This window comes from Natrix helvetica (genome assembly GCF_964273705.1).
Source record: "Natrix helvetica genome assembly, chromosome: 4".
Lineage (NCBI taxonomy): Eukaryota > Metazoa > Chordata > Lepidosauria > Squamata > Natricidae > Natrix > Natrix helvetica.
In genome coordinates, this window is record NC_138550.1 from 59827679 (window position 1) to 59849343 (window position 21665).

The window sequence follows — 21665 nt, forward strand, 5'->3', positions numbered from 1 at the left end:
TCCTCTCAGTCCTTTGGTCGAAGCACTGTGTTTTGGTTCTCTAGACAGGAAAATTTGGCTAATTTCGATTAAATCTACTAGATAAGGTAAATTTGGACTTCTAATTTGATCAATCGGTTATCCTAAACTTTAAATTTGGTGGCTGTGCCCAAACGGACGGTTTCGTGCCTGTCCTCAGCAGCCAGGGAGAGCCCCGTGGGGCGTTCTCTCTCCCTCCTCGCGGGCCGGGTGCCTGGACATATTCCCGGGTCTCCGGGCGTGCTGGGCGTCCACTTCAGCCCCAGGAGCCGGAAAACGCCGCCCGCAATGTCTCCAGTCGAAATCGGGCCAAATTCATGCCGTAGCACCTCCGAAGAGCGCCAAAAGACCGTTCAGCTACATGCGGCCCTCCGACCGAGTATTTTGGTGCTAGCCTTCCTTCCGGAGCCGTGTGCACTCTGCAAAGGCCCCAGCATTCCGACAAGGCGCGAGAGCAGCCACGTGCGCCAGGCCGAAGATTTTAACAGAGGCTCCGCGCGCTCGAGATGAGAAAAAGGGGCGATCTGAAGGCCACGCCAGAGACAGGGCCTACATCTCTGTTGATTGACGAGCTCCATGAGGCCCAGGGCGGAAGACACGTGAGTGGGGCGATGGCGGCGTGTGCAGAGCCGGCGCAGGCTACCTCTGCCCAGGCCCCAGAAGACAGAGAGGCCCACCCTGACCAACCGGGGGCCAGGTCCTCTTCCTCTAGGCCTCAGTGTCCGGGGACGCAGCAGACAAGATGAAGCCGGAGGATAAGCGGGCTGAATTAATCCTACACAAAAACTTCAACGCTTCCGCATGGGCAGTTAGAGCGGCAGCCATAGCGTCGTATTTTAACCTTACCACGGTGATGTGGCTCCGCCAGCTCCAGGATCGAATTCCGATCCAGGACGACCGTCTCCACCAGGACATTACAAAGTTCCTAGCAGCTTCGCAGTATTCGGCCGACGTGACTCTAGACGCGCTTAAGTTCGCCTCTGGTGCCTTCGCCACATCTGTCTCCTCCCGTCGCCTCCTGTGGCTTCATAGTTGGCAGATGGACAATAAGGCAAAGTGGAACTTTGCCGCTGCACCCTATGCAGGACCCAACCTTTTTTGGGCGACTCTGGATCCCATCTTGGTGGAAAACAAAGATAAAAAGAAAGTTATGCCTTCCGCCACCAAGAAACCGAAATCCCGTCCTCATCCGTACTGTAGGCCCTCATTCAGGGCCCCTGACCACGAGCAGCAACAGCGATATCCTTCTTACAGGCAGGACAGGCATTATTCCCAGCCTCCTTACCAGGACTGTAACAGGTTCCAGTCTCAGTCCAAATGGCCCTTTTGTGGGGGAGGCGGCCGCTCCTTCCGCAGGGGGAAATGACTCGAACCCGAGCCCTTCCATCGGTGGCTGTCTGGCAATGTTTGCGGACCAGTGGGACGGGATCACCACAGATGCCTGGGTCACGGCCACCGTCCGGTTCGGCCTGAGGCTAGAGTTCCTCATCGACCCCCCAAGATTCTTCAGAACCTTCCCCCCCTCCAGAAACCTGGAGCGACGCCATCTGATGGATCTCGCCATAAAACATCTGCTAGAGATCCGGGCGGTGGAGGCGGTTCTGGCCGCGGAACGTGGGTGGGGTTACTACTCCCACCTGTTCGTAGTTCCGAAGAGCTTGGGGGGTTGGAGGGCAATTCTGGACCTCAAGGATTGAACCGGTTCCTTTCACGGTTCCTTGAACCGTTTCAAGATGTCTTCCCTGAAATTCATCCTTCAGGGCATTTGGCGGGGGGATTATCTGGCCTCGGTGGATCTGACGGAAGCTTACCTCCACATCCCCATCCTCCAGTCCCACCGCAAGTACCTTCGATTCTCCCACGGGAGGTGTCATTATCAATACCAAGCCCTCCAATTCGGTCTGGCCTCGGCCCCCCGCACCTTTACAAAAGTCCTGGCGGCATTGGCAGCTCACCTGCGCTCGGTGCCAGTGAGACTCCAATGCTACCTACACGACGTCCTTGTTCAGGCAGATTCCCTCTCCAGGACAAAGTTGGATCTTCGCCTCACCATTCGTTGCCTCCAGTCCTTGGGGTTTTCTGTCAACTTCCCCAAAAGCCATCTGTCCCCTTCCAATCAGATCCTTCACCTAGGGACAGTCATAAGCTCGACTACAGGGATAGTGACTCTTTCCCCGGACCAACTTGCCAGACTTCACCAACTTGTAACCAAGGTCAGGGCAAGAAGGTCAGTTTCCATCCTGACCTTATCACAACTTCTGGTCAAGATGGTGTCCTGCATAGGGATAGTCCCCTGGGCCCGACTACACCTGCGTCCGCTTCAGTGGGCCCTGATCCCGTTCCAGAAGAAGTGGATGAGCAACTCCCTAAGGCCCCTACGCCTACCTGCGGACATACGAGCGTCTTTTCAGTGGTGGCTATCACCGGCGGTGCAGAAGGGGGGCTCGTTCTGGGAGCCAGAAAGAGTGATAGTGACGACGGACGCAAGCCTATTCGGCTGGGGGGCTGTGATGTCCTCCAACATGGCTCAGGGACAGTGGAGGGCCTCGGATCTCAGCCACAATATAAACTGGCTGGAACTCAAGGCTGCGAGACTGGCTCTGCGACACTTCAGCCAACACCTATGGGGTCAGCACGTCCTTCTCCTGATGGACAATGTCGCCACGAAGGTGCATGTGAATCGATAGGGGGGAACTCACTCCCGGGCTCTTTGGCGGGAAGCGCAGACACTCGGCTTGAGGGCGGAGAGACCTCTTTGGTGGCGGAACACATCTCGGGCGTGTCCAACCACCAGGCGGATTGGCTGAGCCGGGCGACTCTGGACAATGGCGAGTGGCAGCTAGCGCCCAAACTATTCCAGAAGATCTGTCGGAAATTCGGCACTCCTCTGGTGGACTTGTTTGCCACTCCCAGCAATTCGCAGGTGCCTCGCTTCTTTTCCCGATTCCAGACGCCAACGGCGGAGGGCACGGATGCCCTCAGGAGCAGATGGCCTCCAGGCCTGCTTTATGCTTTCCCTCCCCTTCCCCTCATTCCTGGGACTGTCAGAAAGATAGTGGCAGAGAGGGCCCTCGTCATCTTGCTCGCCCCTTACTGGCCCAGGAGACCATGGTTTGCGAACCTAGTCCAACTGTCAGTGTCTGATCCTTGGAGAATCCCTCAGGGGGAAATCGCCTTGTGTCAGGGGGTCCTGAACCATCCGGAGCCCCAGTGGGGTCCTGAACCATCCGGAGCCCCAGTGGCTCCACTTAACCGCCTGGCACTTGAGTGGTGCCGGCTGAGGAAGGTGAAGCTTTCCTCAGGGGTCATAGCTACCATTGAGGCATCCAGACGACCTTCCACCACTAGAATCTATAACTCTACCTGGGCGTTGTTTGCCAAGTGGTGCTCTCCCCTCAGCCTCAATCCCTCCGGTTCCGAATGTCTTGGAGTTCCTGCAGAAAGGCTTAGAGGATGGTTTGTCCCACAATACTCTACGGTGCCAAGTGGCGGCCCTGGCCACGGTGCTAGGGGAGAGGGTTCCCACACGCTCTCATATTCCCCCCTTGTAAAGCGATTCCTCAAAGGGGCGGCGAATATCAGGCCGTTGCCGGTCCACAGATTCCCGACTTGGGACCTTTCCCTAGTCCTTAAGGCCCTGACGGGAGCTCCGTTCGAACCCCTGCGAACAGTTCATATGCGTTTGCTCACCCTTAAGGTGGCTTTTCTGGTAGCCGTTACCTCGGCTAGGCGCATATCGGAGTTGGGGGCGCTATCATCCCGGGACGATCTCTGTCTTTTCCACCAGGACAGGGTAGTCCTTCGCCTTGACCCAACCTTTCTCCCGAAGGTGAACACACCTTTCGATAGGGCCCAAGAGATCATCTCACCTAACTTCTGCCCTAATCCGTCGCACGAGAGGGAGCATCTATGGCACAAGCTAGATGTCCGCCACGCTCTCCGTATTTATCTGAGGCGGACAGAGGGGATCCGTAAGACAGAGGCACTCTTTGTGTCTTTCCAGCCGGGGGTTCTTGGGACTAAGGTTTCCTCCGCCACTATTGGCAGGTGGCTGTGACAGGCCATTGTCGCGGCTTATGAGGCTTCTGATCAGGTTCCCCCTTCGGGTATTATGGCGCACTCCACCCATAGTGCCGCTACGACTGCGGCTTGGGCTACCAGGGCTCCGTTTGAGGACATCTGTCGGGCGGCCACCTGGGCTTCCCCGACCCCTTTCATATGCCATTACCGGCTAGATCTCTACGCCTCGGCTGAGGCGTCCTTTGGCCGGAGGGTCCTTCAGCGGGTGGCGGCCATTCCTCCCCCTGGGCCCCAGTCTTCCCCCCCCCTTGGATGTAGCTTAGGTATGTCTCTCGCGTGACCCCTCCCTCTACTCTACTGGAAAAAGAACGTTGGTCTTACCTGAATGTGTCTTTTAAGTAGAGTAGAGGGAGGGGTCACATCCCGCCCTAGATAGTTAGACAGGGACTGGGTGGGGGAGGAACGGGTGGCCCCGGGGGCTTGTCCCTTGTTTGATTTTCAGATGCAGACTTTCGACATCAAGGAAACTGGGAACCAATAGGAGAGACAGAAGGTTAAGAAGTTTTCTCTCAGTCTAATGGACCAATCAGGCTGTGTTAAACCCACGCGTGACCCCTCCCTCTACTTAAAAGACACCTTCAGGTAAGACCAATGTTCTTTTACATCGGGGGTGTCAAACCCGCATCATCATGGCGGCGTCACGTGACATATTGAGACTTTCCTCCCCCCTTTGTTAAATTGGGTGGGGGCGGGGCCAGCACATGACATATCTGGCCCGTGGCCCACGAGTTTGATAACCCCTCCTTTACATGATTGAAGCTGAAATGTCCTTTAACAAGAGGCCCTATCAGGAACCTGAAGAAAGTTCATGAATCAGGCAATTCCTTCAGGGTCACCCTATACAATTAATCCTCCACTTGCGACCACAATTGAGCCCCAAATTTTCATTGCTAAACAAGGCAGCTGTTAAGTAAGTTGTGTCTCATTTTATGACTTTTTTTTGCCACACTTGTTATTTGAATTAATGCACTTGTTAAATGAATTGTGCAGTCATTAAGCTGATATGGCTTTCTCCATTGATTTTGCTTGTTGGAAGTCAGCTAGGAAGGTTACAAATAGTGATCACATGATCTTGGGACAGTGCATTTGTCATAAATACATGCCAGTTGCTAAGTGCCTGAATTTTAAGAACATAACTATGGGGACAGTACAACAGTTATATATGTGTGGCAACCAATCATATATCACTTTTTTCAGTGCCATTGTAACTTCAAATGATCACTAAACAAATGGTTGTAAGTTGAAGGCTACCTCTATAGATTTGTATTCCAAGGGAATCAGATTTACCATATTTTGGTCTATAAGACACACTTCTTCCCCACCCCCCCAAGTGGGTGGAAATGTTTGTGCGTCTTATACAGTGAATGTTGCCAAAGCTGCGCCCACCTGCCAGCCACCACCCTTGGGCCTCTGCCTCCCTCCCAGCAGTTTGCTTACTTGCAGCAAACAGCCTGGTCAGTTTCAGTACAGCCTGATTTAGCACAAGCAGCTGATTGGCGGTTAGATCTGCCTCCCAGAATACCACCTATCAGCTGTTCCAGGCTGCGGGGATCGCCACCGCCCATCACTGCCATCACCATTGCCACCTATTGTCGCCTCCAGGCCCCCCATTTTTGACCTCTCCCTGTCCTGTTTTCAGCCTCTAGGCCCCCCATTTTCAGCCTCCACACACCCCATTTTCAGTCCTTTCCAGTTGGTGGGGGTTGCCACTGCTGCCTATCCCCGCCACCTGGAAATGGGCCGAAAATGGGACGCAATCTAACTGCCAATCAGCTGCTCGTGCTAAGTCAGGTTGCGCTGAAGCTGACCAGGCTGTTTGCTGTTTCCTGAAAGGAGGCAAATTGCTGGGAGGCAGAGGCAGATTTTTTTTTCTTGTTTTCCTCCCCAAAAGCTAGGTGTGTTTTATAGTCAGGAGCGTCTTATAATCCAAAAATACTGTATCTTATAAGAAGATATATGTTGAATCTATTTTGATTATGCTGCTATAGTGAAATAAAGTGTGAAAGTCATGTGTGAATATTACTGTAACTGTGAGCGTTCCTTATTATTGGAAAATCATACTGTTCTTGAACAAATATGCATAAGTCTTTATAAAATAATTCTGTCCTGTTATGAGTTAAAACAATCTTATTTTCAAATCAGTGCCTTTCAGTAAGACACAGTGCAATCATTTTATCACTATTGGAATACAACTTCTAATGTAGGAATATACCGTATTTTTCGGAGTATGAGACGCACCTTTTTTCCTCAAAAAAGAGGCTGAAAATCTGGGTGCGTCTTATACACCAAATACAGCATTTTTTGTCTCCTGAAGCCCTGCCCCTCCTCACCAAAATGGCTGTGCATACCCTTATGGAGGCTTTCAGAGAGCTCCTGGGGGCTGGGGAGGACAGAAATGAGCAAAAAAACAGGCAATCCCCCCCCCCCCCCCCGGCTCCAGCAGCACTCTATAAGCCACCATAAGGCTATGCATACAATTTTTGGACCAAAAATGGGCCTGTTTTTGCGAAAAAAGGTCCATTTTTGCTCGTTTTTGCCCCCCCCCCGAGAACGCCCTGCAAGCCCTCCCCAAGGCTATTCATGCCTTTTGGGGGGGAGGGAAAGGGGCCTGTTTTTGTGAAAAAGGGGCCGTTTTGGGGAGGTTTGCAGTGCAAAAACTTTTTTTTCCTTTTGGAAAGCTCTTTAACTGATTGATGAGAATTACATTGATCAAGTGCTGTGCCAGCAGAAATACCTACCTATCTACTGTATTTCTCTCTCTCTCTCTCTATCCCTCTACCTACCTACCTACCTACCTACCTACCTACCTACCTACCTACCTACCTACCTACCTACCTACCTACCTATTCTCTCTCTCTCCTTACCTATCTACTGTATTTCTCTCTATCTCTATTTCTCTCTATCGCTGTACCTACCTACCTACCTACTCTCTCTCCCTACCTATTTATTGTATTTCTCTCTATCTCTGTTTCTCTCTATCCCTCTCCATCCCTCCCTCCCTCCCTACTCTCTCTCTCTCCCTACCCATCCACTGTATTTCTCTTTATCTCTATTTCTCTCTCTACCCCTCTACCCACCTACCTACCTACTCTCTCTCTCCCTCCCTATCTACTGTATTTCTCTCTATCTCTATTTCTCTCTCTCTATCCCTCTACCTACCTACCTACCTACATACACTCTACCTACCTACCTACCTACCTACCTAGTGTATTTCTCTCTCTCTCCCCCTCTACCTTCCAACCTACCTTCTCTCTCTCACTCCACCTATCTATTGTATTTCTCTCTATTTCTCTCTCTCCATACCTCTACCTACTTACCTACCTACCTAACTACTCTCTCTCTCCCCCTACCTATCTACTGTATTTCTCTATATCTCTATTTCTCTCTCTATCCCTCTACCTACTTACCTACTTAACTACTCTCTCTCTCCCTACCTATCTACTGTATTTCTCTCTATCTCTTTCTATTTCTCTCTCTATCCCTCTACCTACCTACCTACCTACCTACCTACCTACCTACCTTCTCTCTCCCTACCTATCTACTGTATTTATATACCTACCTCTAGCTACCAACCTACCTACTCTCTCCCTCTCTCTCTCTCTCTACTGTATTTCTCTCTATCTCTTTCTCTCTATCCCTCTCCCTACCTCCCTACCCAACTACTCTCTCTCTCTCTCTCCCTACCTATCTACTGTATTTCTCTCTATCCATCTCTTTCTCTCTCTCTATCCCTCTACCTACTTACCTACCTAAACACACACACACACACACTATTTCTCTCTCTCTCTTTCCCTTCATCTACCTACCTACCTAACTACTCTCTCTCCCTATCTACCTACTGTATTTCTCTTTCTCTCTCTCTATTTCTCTCTCTCTATCCCTTTATCTCCCTACCTACCTAACTAACTACTCTCTCTCTCTCCCTACCTACCTACTGTATTTCTCTATCTCTCTTTCTCTCTCTCTTTCTCACTCTATATCCACCTACCTACCTACCTACACACTCTCTCCCTCCCTATCTACCTACTGTATTTCTCTCTCTCTCTCCCTTTATCTACCTACCTAACTGCTCTCTCTCTCTACCTATCTACTGTATTTCTCTCTATCCCTCTCCCTACCACACCTACCTACTCTCTCTCTCTCCCTACCTATCTACTGTATTTCTCTCTCTCTCTCTATCTCTTTCTATTTCTCTCTCTCTATCCCTCTACCTACCTACCTACCTACCTACCTACCTACCTTCTCTCTCTCTCTCTCTCTCTCTCTCTCCCCCTTTATCTACCTACCTACCTACCTAACTACTCTCACTCTCTCTTCCTACCTACCTACTGTATTTCTCTCTCTCTCCCTGTCAATCCCTCTATCTACCTACCTACTTTTTTAAAAAATTTGCCTCTTCAAAACCTTGGTGCGTCTTATACTCTGAAAAATAAGGTAGCTTCAGTTATTGAAGTTGACTATTGTTTAGTTTGTCATTCCTGACCACTGTAGAGTTTTAAGAAAACTAGAACTTTGCTTCATCCCTTTTCTTTAGAAGTAGACAGAATAATTTTAGAGATAATACTATCTCTCAATCACCCTGATGCAGATGTTTTGTTGTTTATGATCCAAAGAAAAATAATTTGGAGTTGTCCAGAGAAAATAAAAGTTAAAAAAAAGTTCCTATCCTCAAATGTGCACAATCTAAATATCAGTAAATAATATATAGTTTAGAATTCCAAATTTAACTAAAGTGGATTGTGCAAGTTTTAAGTGTCATTCTTGGTTTATTAAACTTGCATCTTTATCTTTATTTCCATATTATAATTCCATAGATCTTATCAATATTATGAAAAGCAATCCTAAACTGAGTAGGTAAAAGTTCAGAAATTGACATATTGCCATGATATTTTTTCCATCTCATTATTTTATGAAACTCATGGTGAAAAACAAGCAGTATAATGTCCAGCAAAAGATAGGCAATACAAATTTCAGCAGTATTTCATTTTAGGTAATTTTAGACCAGATTAATGCCTGATTTGAGAGTCGAAACTTTCTAGAATGCTCTACAGGATGGCAGTTTATGGACTATAATATTCTTTTGAATAGTTTCTCAGTTGGATTGAGTTTTAGGAATAGAGTGTTATGGCTGCTTTAATCTTATCTGGAAGATGTATCTCAAAAATTCTGGAATTTTTGCTGGGCCCTGTGACCCTTAGTTGTACAGTACTTATCTTCTGTATTTAATATCTGTGTTAAACACTAGAAATGACCTATAAAGTTTTTGCTACAGTGCTATTAATATGAAGATTTCAAATGGCTGTGCCCCTCTTTTTTAATCTATAAACTCTTTGGAAACTGAAAAACTGGTGGTAGTTAGATAGCTATGGTTGAACGGAGTAAAGTTTAATTGGGACAAAGAAGTGTTTCAAATAAGGAATTATTAATTTGATAGAGGGATTCAATTACCATTGGATGAGGTAATACAATTTGGAGCATCCATCAGTTTAGGCTTATACTTCAACTGTGAGTTAGTTAAGAGAAATGGAATCCATCTCAGTAATATAGCCTGTAAACATATTTTTTTTTATTCGAAAAGTTTAGTTTATACAAAATTCAGAATTTTGTAAATTTATTTTTGTTGGGCCTAAACAGGTTGTATTACAGTAATTCAGGAGCAGTTGCATCAGTTGACAATACATTTCAAGGCAGTATTAAAATACTAATACTTTCTTAAAAGCCCTAAAATTATTGGAATGAGATTAGTTAAAAGTCCACACAAAAATCTGCTTATGTTATTTGTTTACCTTCAGAACCCATGTTTATTAAAATCAATAGAGTTGATAGGGGTAGCAGTAAAATAAGTGTTATCCAATATAATTTCTTTCCTTTAGGTATATAGATGTCACTATCAGTGATTGCTTATAACAGCTTTTAAAGCATAGTTGCTCTCTGTGCTTTGAGGTCTGAATGTTTTCTCAAAGAAAATTAATCAGTGTGCTCCCTATCTGAATGAAAAGGCATTGTGAAAAATTTAGTCCAGTAATATATTGACTACGGATCTCCGCTCCTTCCGTCAGAAACTTAAAACCCACCTATTCCAGCTAGCCGGCTTGGCCTAATTCCACCTATCCCACCTCAGTTCTATTTCTAAATTTTTAAAATTGGTTTTAAGGTTTGTTTTTAATTTTTATAAATTGTACAGGGGTTGTTTAATGTGATTTTTATCTATGTGTTTGATTGTCATATGTTTTAAATTTATTCCTGTACACCGCCCCGAGTCCCTCCGGGGAGAGGGGGCGGTCTAGAAATTCGATAAATAAATAAATAAATAAATATTAGTAATGAATGTTATTATTTTTAAAACAATACTGTGTGTTCCCTCATTGGGCATTTTAAGATAAAAACAGTTTTTTTAATTACCAATTCTAATCCAATTTGCCTCTGGAAAATCCAGTTATAAGAACTAAAATGAATAAATATATAGTAAGTAAACAAACAAACAAACAAATAAGAATATATGTAGGTTGCTGTTGACACTTGGTGTTCAAACAAATTAGCCGTCAGTCCAAGTTTACATACCATTCATAAGAGACAGTAAAAAAGCTAAAGAAGCTAAGAAGACCACAGCATATTCTCTCAGCAGCCAACACCAAAATGAAAAGGAATAACACCAGACAAGCAATTAAGCAGTAAACAAAACCCTAATCAAGAAACTACCATAGAGAACACCTAACTCCATCAACACTTGCAGGGCAAGTATTATGCTGTACATATATAGGGAGCAAGCCCCAAGCACACTAACACTGATGATGTTACCTAGTCAGGTAATGAAATTTCTGCAATCAAACAACAAAGCTCTTAGAACAGCTAGGATGCCACAAATAAATAAATACTTTTTCTGTTGCTAAGCCTTCCTTCCAATTTAAATTGGGTATCATGCATCACAAAGAACTAATAGGGAAACTCTCAGAAGCACAATTACAATGGGATAATGAACCTTCCTTCATAATTGCTAAGTGCTTCCTTCTTTATAGAAAAACCAAACATGATATTTTTACACAAGATACTAGTCATAAAGTATGTTTTAAGTGCCATTGCGATACATATAATATAGACATTTTCCGCTCCATTATAGAATTAGATATTCTTTCATTTCTGCTGGCATTAGAAAGAGCTGTATTTTACTGTGAATGACACACATAAAACATTCTGCATACTATACATACACTACTCTAGAAAAACTGGTGAACGGATGGATGGACTAATGTTTTAATTTACTTTTCTTTTTTAGAAATGTGTTATTGAATATCTCAGATGGAAAATTATCAGAACATGAAATTATGACTATTGGGCGATATTACAGCGTAAGAGGGGAGAATGAAATGGATGCCACTTATCTTCTGGCAGTGTCCCAGGAAAATCTCAAGAAAAATAATTTTGAAAATTTTGGCCAGCTGTTGGCAGCCTTGGCATACAGTGATCGGGAAAAGTAAGACCTTCTTCTAATATCAAATCTGCATGGTTTAATTCTTATTAACCCCAATCAAATAAAATAGGAGCTGTCTTTCCCCTCATGTCAAGTCAATGTGTGTGGTGGAAAGTTTAAGCCTTCTATCTCAGAGGATTGACACTGGAAATAGCTTTTCTCCATGTCAGCCTTCCTGTCATGGGAGAAGAAATTACTCTCACTCCTGCCTTCCTTCCCATTTAAATCGGTTATCATGCACTACAAAGAACTAATAGGGAAATTCTCAGGACAATTACAATGGGATAATCAACCTTCCTTCATAATTGTACATCATTCAGCCTAAGTAATAAAAGAAAACAATTGTCAATGACTGCCCTTTGGCATATAAGACATATATGCATAATATAAGACCTCCATGAACTGTAAGCCATATGGATTTATTAATACTCTGATTTAGATAACTGAAGGGTTTTTTAAAACTTTATATTGAACCAAAGCAAAAGTTGAGGTTTGTTTTTTAATATGCTAAAAAGGCATGGAATAGTAGTTACAATTTTCTTAACCTTTCTAGTATGCTTCAAAATGTTTGTTTTTCTAAATATCCTATAGCAGTGATGGCGAACCTTTTTTGGCTCGCGTGCCAAAAATGGGAGCAGGGGGGGTCATGTGCGGGCGTGCCACACCCATAATGGTATATGTGTGACCCAGTGCGCATGCGCTCACGCCCAGCCCTCTGCTTTTGGCACGCTTTTTTCACCCTCCCCAAGCTCCAGAGGCTTTCTAGGAGCCCGGGGAGGGCAAAAACAGCTTCCCCCCCCCCGAGGCTCTCCGGAGGCTTCAGGAGCTTTCCGACCTTATGCGCAAACCGGAAGTTTAGGAACGGACTTCTGATTTGCTTGTAGGTCCAGTTTTTGCCCTCTGGAGCCTTCAGGAGGCTTCCCTGACAGCTCCGGAGGGTGAAAAATGGTCGTATGGCCAAAACAGAAGTCACTTCCAGTTTGTCCATAGGAGCGTTTTTCGTCCTCCGGAGCCTTCAGGAAAGCCGCCTGAAGGCTCTGGAGGGCAAAAAACAATCTCAAAAGAAGGCCGAAGTCAGCTGCAGTTGCCAAAATTTGTAACCTTTCCCCTACCTTTTTCCTTTGCAAAATACTAAAAAAAACAATAAAACTTTGTTTATAAAAAAAAAACCAAATGGCTCCGTGTGCCATAGATTCACCATCACGGTCCTATAGCATGAATATGGTCTGGATCCTAATACTGTTAACAAATCATATACCAACATAGTTCAATCAATATAAAACTATAGATTTGAAAGAGAAGATAAATATAAATTTGTTGGTGCAGTTACATGGGTGTTAATGTCTTAGAGCAGCTCCCAACCTTTTGAGCACACAGGACCAGTTCTGTGGACTTTTTGTGGACCAGAGAGGGCATGATTTCACCTGCTGCCTACATCCCATGGATGGGGCTTCATTTGTTTGCCTGGACCAGTTTCTGTCATGCTGCCGACTGGGGCCGGTCCATGACCGGGGGTTGAAGAACCTTGTCTTAGAGGCAAAATTCTTTAGCAAGGAGGAAGGATGAGGAAGATGGCTGCTCAGCTATGAACTGAAGGTACCCCCCCCCCAACAAATACATCACAGAAGTTATGAAGTATTGTTCATTAATGCCTGAATTGAGGATGGCACGATGGGAGGAGCTTTGGCAGGAGGTTGCTGGTGAGGGAGCCAAGTGACTGCTTGGTGAAAAGAGTGCAAATGTTCAGGAACATCTATTTTCTCTAGGGCTCAAAACCTTCTTTAAAGACAGGACCAAAAGAAATAGCTGGCACATTTGAACCAGTTTTCCTTTTCATTTTCCATCCTTTTCACATCCCTTTCTAGCACAATTCTAAACATTCTTTTAAATCATCCATCATGATTGTTTTTAATTCCAATTTTAAAATAAATAGAAAGTTATTACTTTTGTTTGCGCAGATGCGGACTGCTGGCCAGTGACAAGTGCAGGACTGTTTGCAAATCCTTCAGGCTACCATTAGCAGATGATCTTCTACGTGCTTTACTGGCTGCGTAAGTTCCAATGTAATAATTAGTATGAATAAGAGTTAAAGAATGTTTTTTTCTTCTTCTGAGAGTCACATTCCTTTTCTGATAATGTACCAGACCATCAAGACCATCTCTTTTCTTTCTACTTGTCCATCAACCACTTCTTCTTCTCTCTGTTGCTATTGGGATCAGGACAAAGGGCTAAACTATTTGATTGGAGAAGATTGTTTAAAACACAAAAAAGGGCCAAGAACCACTTAACATTTCAGTGATCTTAATATAAATGCCTCAGGCAACATGTCTGAGATGTGATGCTGAAGTAATTCCATTGTAAACTAGTAATCATTATTTGGAAGTAATTTCAATGAGAGATGGACTTTGAAAAGAGTAATGACTGACTCTTTTAGCAAGCCATAGGTTTCCTAGGGTACTTGTTCCTGTCCTCCAGTTATGAGAATCCTACCTTGTCTTAATCTATTCAGCAGGATACTTCTAAGCCTTCTTGTCAAAGATGAGTCATCAGCAGCATTCTAAGAAAAAAAAAGTCTTAAAATTGTAAAAATAGCAGGAATGGAAATATCTGTTTACCTCGAAGAGATTTTAGCAAAGAACTTCATTTTCTTGCTAAAATATATATCCAAATGTTCAGCCTTTAAACAAAAATAGATGATTATGTGGAAAAGGGGAGAAAAAGAAATAATAAGGGAAAGCAACAGTCCACACTTAGTTACAGGAGGAGGAGGAGCTTCCGGCGATGGCAGTCGCCTCCTGAAGCTCCAGAATACCACGGAGCTCAGCGATGGGCGAAAGGTTATTTCCGACCCTCATTTCCATCTGAGGGTCGGAAGTCAGTTAGCATGACCACCCTGGCCCATTTTCGACCCATTTGGGTCCGCTAGGGTGAATCAGAAGACGGGAGGGAAGGACAAAGAGCGAATGATCTGTGGAATGGGGGAGAGAGACCTGCATCGGAAATGGCGGCGTGTGTGGAAATGGCAACGTTCGGAGCGTTGTGGAGCGTTTTGGAGAGAGTGCTTAGAAAGAGGAATTGTGAGGAGAGGCTGGAAGGAAAGAGGCTGAGGCTGGAAAGAGGCTGGTAAGCTGAGGCTGGAAAGAGGCTGGTGAGCTGGACGTTTGTGACTGCGTTTTGGAGTGTTTTGGAACATGAGGCTCGAAGGGAAGAGGCTGATCGTGAGGCTGGAGGCTGGAGCGTTTTGGAACGTAAGGCTGGAGGCTGGAGCGTTTTGGAACGTGAGGCTGGAGGCTGGAGTGTTTTGGAACGTGAGGCTGGAAGGGAAGAGGCTGTCCCGCTGGTGAGGAAAGAGGTTGTGAGCTGGAAATGGCGACGTTTGTGACAGCCTTTTGGAGCGTTTTGAAACGTTTTGCAGAGAGCGACAGGAAGGAAGAAGGTGAGAACGGCTGGAAGGAGGAATGTGAGGTTGGAAGGAAAGAGACTGGTGAATGGGTGAACTGAGAGGATTGGAAGGAGCGAGCTGGTGAGCTGAGAGGTTTGGAAGGAGAGAAGGAGAGACTGGAAGGAAAGCGAGGAAAATGGAGAGAGAGGAAAAAGAAGGAGTTGGAAGGACACTGGAAGGTGAGAGGCTGGTTTCAACAGCAGCCGCTGAAAGAGCTGTCATGGATGCCAGTAACATCACTAGGACATTGGGACTATTTGGATTATACCCTAGACCATCTCTCCTCCACCCAGACCACCATTTGGTCATCTAAGAACTCTTCCCCCCCTTTTTTTTTTCTATGACTGACCACTTACCATCTATAATCATTTTGACCCCATCGTGTTTTTAAGATTCTAAGATTAAGATTATTTATTCGAGGTTTGATCTGCTCCGCCTGTGTGAGACCCCCCTCTCGCAGGCATGGCCCTTGACGCTTGCAAGGGCCCGCCTTGATGACGGGTTTATAGACCCCGAGAGGTGGAAGAAACGGAGGCTCAGGGGGTTTTTAGTTAAATGTTTTTTAAAATCTTTTAGGGGTTTAGGGGTTGGGGGGTGGGTGGGTCAGATCAGGAGCGATGACAGAGCCAGGCCACCAGGTGGGGTCACGAGCAGAAGGAGCGGAGAGGAGGAGGGGGGAGAGGATATCATTCCTATACAGGGCTCTTTGATTCCAACAGTCGTAGGAAGGGGCAGATACGAGGACAGATTAACAACTCGCAGTCGGTTGGGAGACCGTGGGTGCTGGTTACACCCGGTCGCTTGTACCAATCCCCGCGTTCTAGGTGGTCAGGATCTGCAGGCCCAGGGCCTGAGGCTGTTGTTATGCAATGCGAGGTCCGTTGTCAATAAGGCCCCCCTCATTCATGATCTAATTTTGGAGGGGGAGCCGGACCTCGCGGGAATAACGGAAACCTGGTTGGGCCACGAGGGAGGTTTACCCCTCGTGGAAATGTGCCCACCAGGTTACCAAGCATTTCACCAGCCCCGGGCCCGGGGAAGGGGCGGTGGGGTAGCAGTGATTATCCGGGAGGACTTAGAGCCGAGGGAGTCCACTGTGCCACAGACGTCCGGATGTGAATCCCTTGTTGTGAAATGGGGCCCTGGGAGGCAGTTGGGCCTGCTGATAGTATACCTGGCTCCCCGCCATACATCAGCGACCCTGCCTGAGCTCCTTGAGCTGATCGCATCGGTGGCGGTTGAGACCCCAAAACTTCTAGTGATGGGGGATTTTAACCTGCCATCGGTGGGAGAAGCATCAGAGGGGGTTCGGGAGTTCATGGCTTCCATGATAGCCATGGACCTGACTCAAATGATTCAGGGCCCGACACACGAGGGAGGTCACACCTTGGACCTTGTTTTTGTCTCTAGCCAGTGGTTGAGTGATCTGGGAGGAGTGAATTTAACCATCACTCCTCTGTCATGGTCAGATCACTCACTCCTCCGACTTGACTTCCCTGGTGCTACCCCTCGCTGCGGGGAGGCGGAACCGGAAAACACTAGATGGTTCCGCCCCAGGCGCCTGATGGAACCAGATAGGTTCCAGACGGAGCTTGGGCCACCTCCTGCAGCCCTGACCCGCCCTCGGGTAGAGGACCTGGTGGCCACGTGGAATAATGCGACTACCGGGGCCTTGAACCGGGTGGCGCCTTTGCGGCCTCTCCGGCGGCAACGATCCACCCTGGCTCCTTGGTTTACCGAGGAGCTAAGGGTGATGAAGCGCCGCAAGAGATGCCTAGAGAGTCGTTGGAGATCCTCCCGATCCGAATTTGACCGAGCACAGGTACGAGCCCATTTAAGGACGTACCTAGTGGCATTGAGAACGGCCAAATGCCAATATTGTGCCGCTCTCATTGCATCCGCAGAGAACCGCCCTGCCGCCCTGTTTCGGGTGTCCCGCTCCCTTCTGTTTCAGAGGCCGCGGGAGGCCCCTTTACAGGGTAGGGCAGAGGAATTTGGGAAATATCTGCAGGATAAAGTCGCTCAAATCCGGAAGGATTGGGTCCCCTTCAGTGGCCCAGTCGAGACGCCAATGGCGAGTCTTGAGAAACCTCTTTGGGAGGAGTTTGACTTGGTTGTCATCGAGGATTTGGACAGATTGCGTGGACGACTGCGACCTACCACATGTTTACTGGACCCGTGTCCCTCCTGGCTTGTACTGGCATCCTGGGAGGTTACACGCGACTGGCTCCTGGGCCTAGTGAACGCTTCGTTGGGTGAGGGGTCTCTTCCGGCCGCCTTGAAAGAGGCGGTGGTGAGACCCTTGCTCAAGAGGCCTTCCCTGGACCCTACGGAGCTGGCCAATTATCGTCCTGTCTCCAACCTTCCCTTTTTGGCGAAGGTTGTAGAGAGTGTGGTGGCTTCTCAGTTCCCACGACATCTGGAGGAGAATGATTATCTAGACCCGCGCCAGTCCGGCTTTCGCCCCGGGCACAGTACAGAGACGGCCTTGGTCGCGTTGGTGGATGATCTCTGGAGGGCCAGAGATAGGGGTTGTTCCTCTATCCTGGTCCTATTAGACCTCTCGGCGGCTTTTGATACCATCGACCATGGTATCCTGTTGCACCGACTGGAGGGGTTGGGGGTCCGGGGCACCGTTTTGCGATGGTTCGGCTCCTACCTCTCTGGCCGGACGCAACGTGTGTTGGCAGGGGAGCAGAGGTCGACCCTAAGCCCCCTTACTTGGGTGCCACAGGGGTCGGTCCTCTCGCCACTCCTGTTCAACACATACATGAAGCCGCTGGGTGAGATCATCCGTGGTTTCGGGGTGGGATATCATCTGTACGCTGATGATACTCAGCTGTACATTTCCACCCCGAACCACCCCAACGAGGCCGTCGAAGTGATGTCCCGGTGTGTGGAAGCCGTACGGGTCTGGATGGATGACAACCGACTCAAGCTCAACCCTTCCAAGACGGAGTGGCTGTGGGTTCCGGCCCCCCGGTTCAACCAGTTAATTCCATCTCTGGCCATTGGGGGCATTCAACTCACCCCCATGGAGCGGGCGCGCAATTTGGGTGTCCTCCTGGATGCCAGGCTGTCCATGGATGACCATGTGACAGCCGTGGCCAGGGGGGCGTTCCACCAGGTTCGCCTGGTGCGCCAATTGCGCCCCCTATTGGACCGGGACGCCCTACGCACAGTCACCCATGCGCTGGTGACGTCTCGCCTGGACTACTGTAACGCTCTCTACATGGGGCTTTCCTTGAAATGCACTCGGAGACTGCAGTTGGTCCAGAATGCGGCCGCGCGGGTGATTATGGGGAGTACTAAGTACTCCCATGTGACACCTCTCCTGCGCGAGCTGCACTGGCTTCCTGTGGTCTATCGGGTGCGTTTCAAGGTCTTGATTACGATCTTTAAAGCGCTCCATGGCTCAGGACCTAGTTACCTGCGGGATCGTATTCTGCCCCATACATCCCTACGACCCATCCGCTCGCACAGAGAGGGACTTCTCCAGGTGCCGTCCACCAGACAGTGCCATGGGGCAGCGCCTAGGAGCAGAGCCTTCTCTGTGGCGGGCCCAGCCCTGTGGAATGACCTCCCCCCGGATATTAGGACCACTACTGACCTCCGCTCCTTCCGTATAAAGCTCAAGACCCACCTATTCCAAATAGCCGGCCTGGCTCAATCATAACTTCATAACGCTCCTGATGGGTTTTTTAATTCAGTAATTTTATTTAATGGGATTTTAAATTGTGTTTTTTAATTGTCTTTCACTTATGAGTCTACCTCCTCCATGCACATGTATATGTCTTTGTTCTTTATGTATATATGTTTGTCTTTATCTGTATTTTATCTGTTTTGATTGTACGCCGCCCCGAGTCCTTCGGGAGAGGGTTGCGGCTAATCAAATAAAATTATTATTATTATTATTATTATTATTATTATTATTATTATTATTATTATTATTATTATTATTATTATTATATATTAATTGTTTGAGAAGGGTTTCCAAACATACACATAAAAGCTGGTCCCGTGATTTTCAGGAACTTATATTTACTTTTTATAGAAACTAGCAAGGCAATAATTGTTTAAGACAAAATGGTGGTGCTACCATTTATATCTCCTTCAGTCTCAGATCTGTGGGAGTCTTGTATACTTGCAGGGTTCAGTTTAGTCTTTTAAATCAGAGATTGATGGGGAAGATGAAGAATCTGCTATATGTCTAGAAAAGATTTCAAGTGATGCAAATTTCTTTCCAAATCAGAGAGATAGTCACAGATAGTTTATGAAATAGTAGCAAAATATACAAAACCCTTTTTTCCTTAAGTGGGAATGGAATTACTGATCATGTCATTCCTTTAATTAAAATCTCTTTTAATACTGAGAAAAATTATTAAACCTATTCAGCTTGGATGAAATGGCAATCTGCAAGCAATTCTGGCCTTTGCATTGTTTATATTCTAATGTTGTTTCTCCCCAGAGATTCTTTTGCATATTCATGTTATTCATTTTGGCTACAGCCTTGTTATATCTCTGCTTAATATTTTTATTATTCAGATGAGTCATGTGTGTACATTGCACTTCAATATGTTAGCAATGTTGAAACAAATGAGAATATTGTTTAGAAAATGTGCTGTTAACACAGCTGCTTCAGAAGAAAATACACAATGTAGAAACAGCTTGAATGAAAAAGATGCCTCATTATTGAACTTGGACTATTTAGACTTAAATTAATCAGTGCAAATATTAAAGCTATATATCTATCACTGCCTATTATTTTGAGCATACTACTTACAAAAGTGCAGCAGGGCATAGTCAACAGTATGTAGTAGTAACCCAGTAGTAGTAACTGTGAAAGGGATCTTGGCGTCCTAGTGGACAACCATTTAAATATGAGCCAGCAGTGTGCAGCAGCTGCCAAAAAAGCCAACACAGTCCTAGGCTGCATCAACAGAGGGATAGAATCAAGATCACGTGAAGTGTTAATACCACTTTATAATGCCTTGGTAAGGCCACACTTGGAATACTGCATTCAGTTCTGGTCGCCACGATGTAAAAAAGATGTGGAGACTCTAGAAAGAGAAGAGACTCTAGAAAGAGAAGAGCAACAAAGATGATTAGGGGACTGGAGACTAAAACATACGAAGAACGGTTGCAGGAACTGGGTATGTTTAGCTTAAGAGAAAGAAGGACTAGGGGAGACATGATAGCAGTGTTCCAATATCTCAGGGGTTGCCACAAAGAAGAGGGAGTCAAACTATTCTCCAAAGCACCTGAGGGTAGAACAAGAAGCAATGGGTGGAAACTAATCAAGGAGAGAAGCAACTTAGAACTGAGGAGAAATTTCCTGACAGAACAATTAATCAGTGGAACAGCTTGCCTGCAGAAGTTGTGAATGCCCCAACACTGGAAGTCTTTAAGAAGATGTTGGATAGCCATTTGTCTGAAACGGTATAGGGCTTCCTGCCTAGGCAGGGGGTTGGACTAGAAGACCTCCAAGGTCCCTTCCAACTCTACTATTGTATTGTATTGTATAACACTTCAAGGCAACCCAATTTGGGTTACAATACCCAAATTTGGTATTATTCATTCAGAACACCAGAGGGCTGTGATGCATGAGATAACTGTTGGCTTGTTACATTTCAGAAACCTCCCCTCTACACTGTGTGCACAATTATTAGGCAAGTGAATATTTTGACCATATCATCATTTTTATGCATTGAATGCTTGGTGGATATAAGCAGATCAAGTGGTGTGCATTTGTGTAATGAAGGAGGGTGTGGCCTGAGGAGATCAAGGGGTGCATAGTTATTAGGCAGCTTCTTTTCCTCAGGCAAAATGTGCCAAAAAGAGATATAACTGAGTGAAAAGTCAAAAATTGTAAAAGGTCTTTCAGAGGAATGCAGCACTCTTGAAATTGCTAAGATATTGGGGCATGATCACAGGCCCATCAAACATTTTGTTGCAAAAAGTCAACAGGGTCGCAAAAGAAATGTGTTGAGAAAAAACGATGCATATTAACTGCCAAAGATTTGAGAAGTATCAAATGTGAAGCTACCAGGAACCCATTATCCCCCAGTGCTGTCATATTCCAGAATTGCAACCTACCTAGAGTGCACAGAATACAAGGTGTTCAATGTTCAGAAACATGGCCAAGGTAAGGAAGGCTGAAATCCAACCACCACTGAACAAGACACATAAGTTGAAATGGCAAGACTCAAACCAAGAAATATCTGAACACAGATTTTTCAAAGGTTTTATGGACTGATGAGATGAGAGTGACTCTTGACAGACCAGATGGATAGGCCCGTGGCTGGGTCAGTAACAGACTTAGAGCTCCATGTTGACTCAAGACACCAGCAAAGTGGAGATGGGGTACTGGTATGGACTGGTATTATGAAATATAAGCTAGTTGGACCTTTTCGGGTTGAAGTTGAACTCAAAATCAAGTCCCAAACCTAATTTGGCAGTTTTTAGAAGACACTTTCTTCAAGCAGTGGTATAGGGAAAAGTCTGCATCTTTCAAGAAGGCCATGATTTTTATGCAGGACACTGCTCAGTCGCTCGTATGCATCGAAGTACTTCACTGCATGGCTAGCCACTAAAGGCCTTAAAGATGAAAGAATAACAATATGCCCCCCTTCTTCACCTGACCTAAATCCTATTGAG

At 46.3% G+C, this 21665-nt stretch overlaps 1 protein-coding gene across 1 annotated transcript in view; it reads left to right on the forward strand.

Moving 5' to 3' along the window:
• EFHC2 (EF-hand domain containing 2) overlaps positions 1-21665 on the forward strand; it is a 70036-nt gene that overhangs the window by 35879 nt on the left and 12492 nt on the right. Inside the window, exons 12-13 of the mRNA XM_081951364.1 lie at positions 11372-11569; positions 13525-13617. Of these exons, the coding sequence (XP_081807490.1) occupies positions 11372-11569; positions 13525-13617 (291 nt within the window). The remainder of the gene's footprint in view (positions 1-11371; positions 11570-13524; positions 13618-21665) is intronic.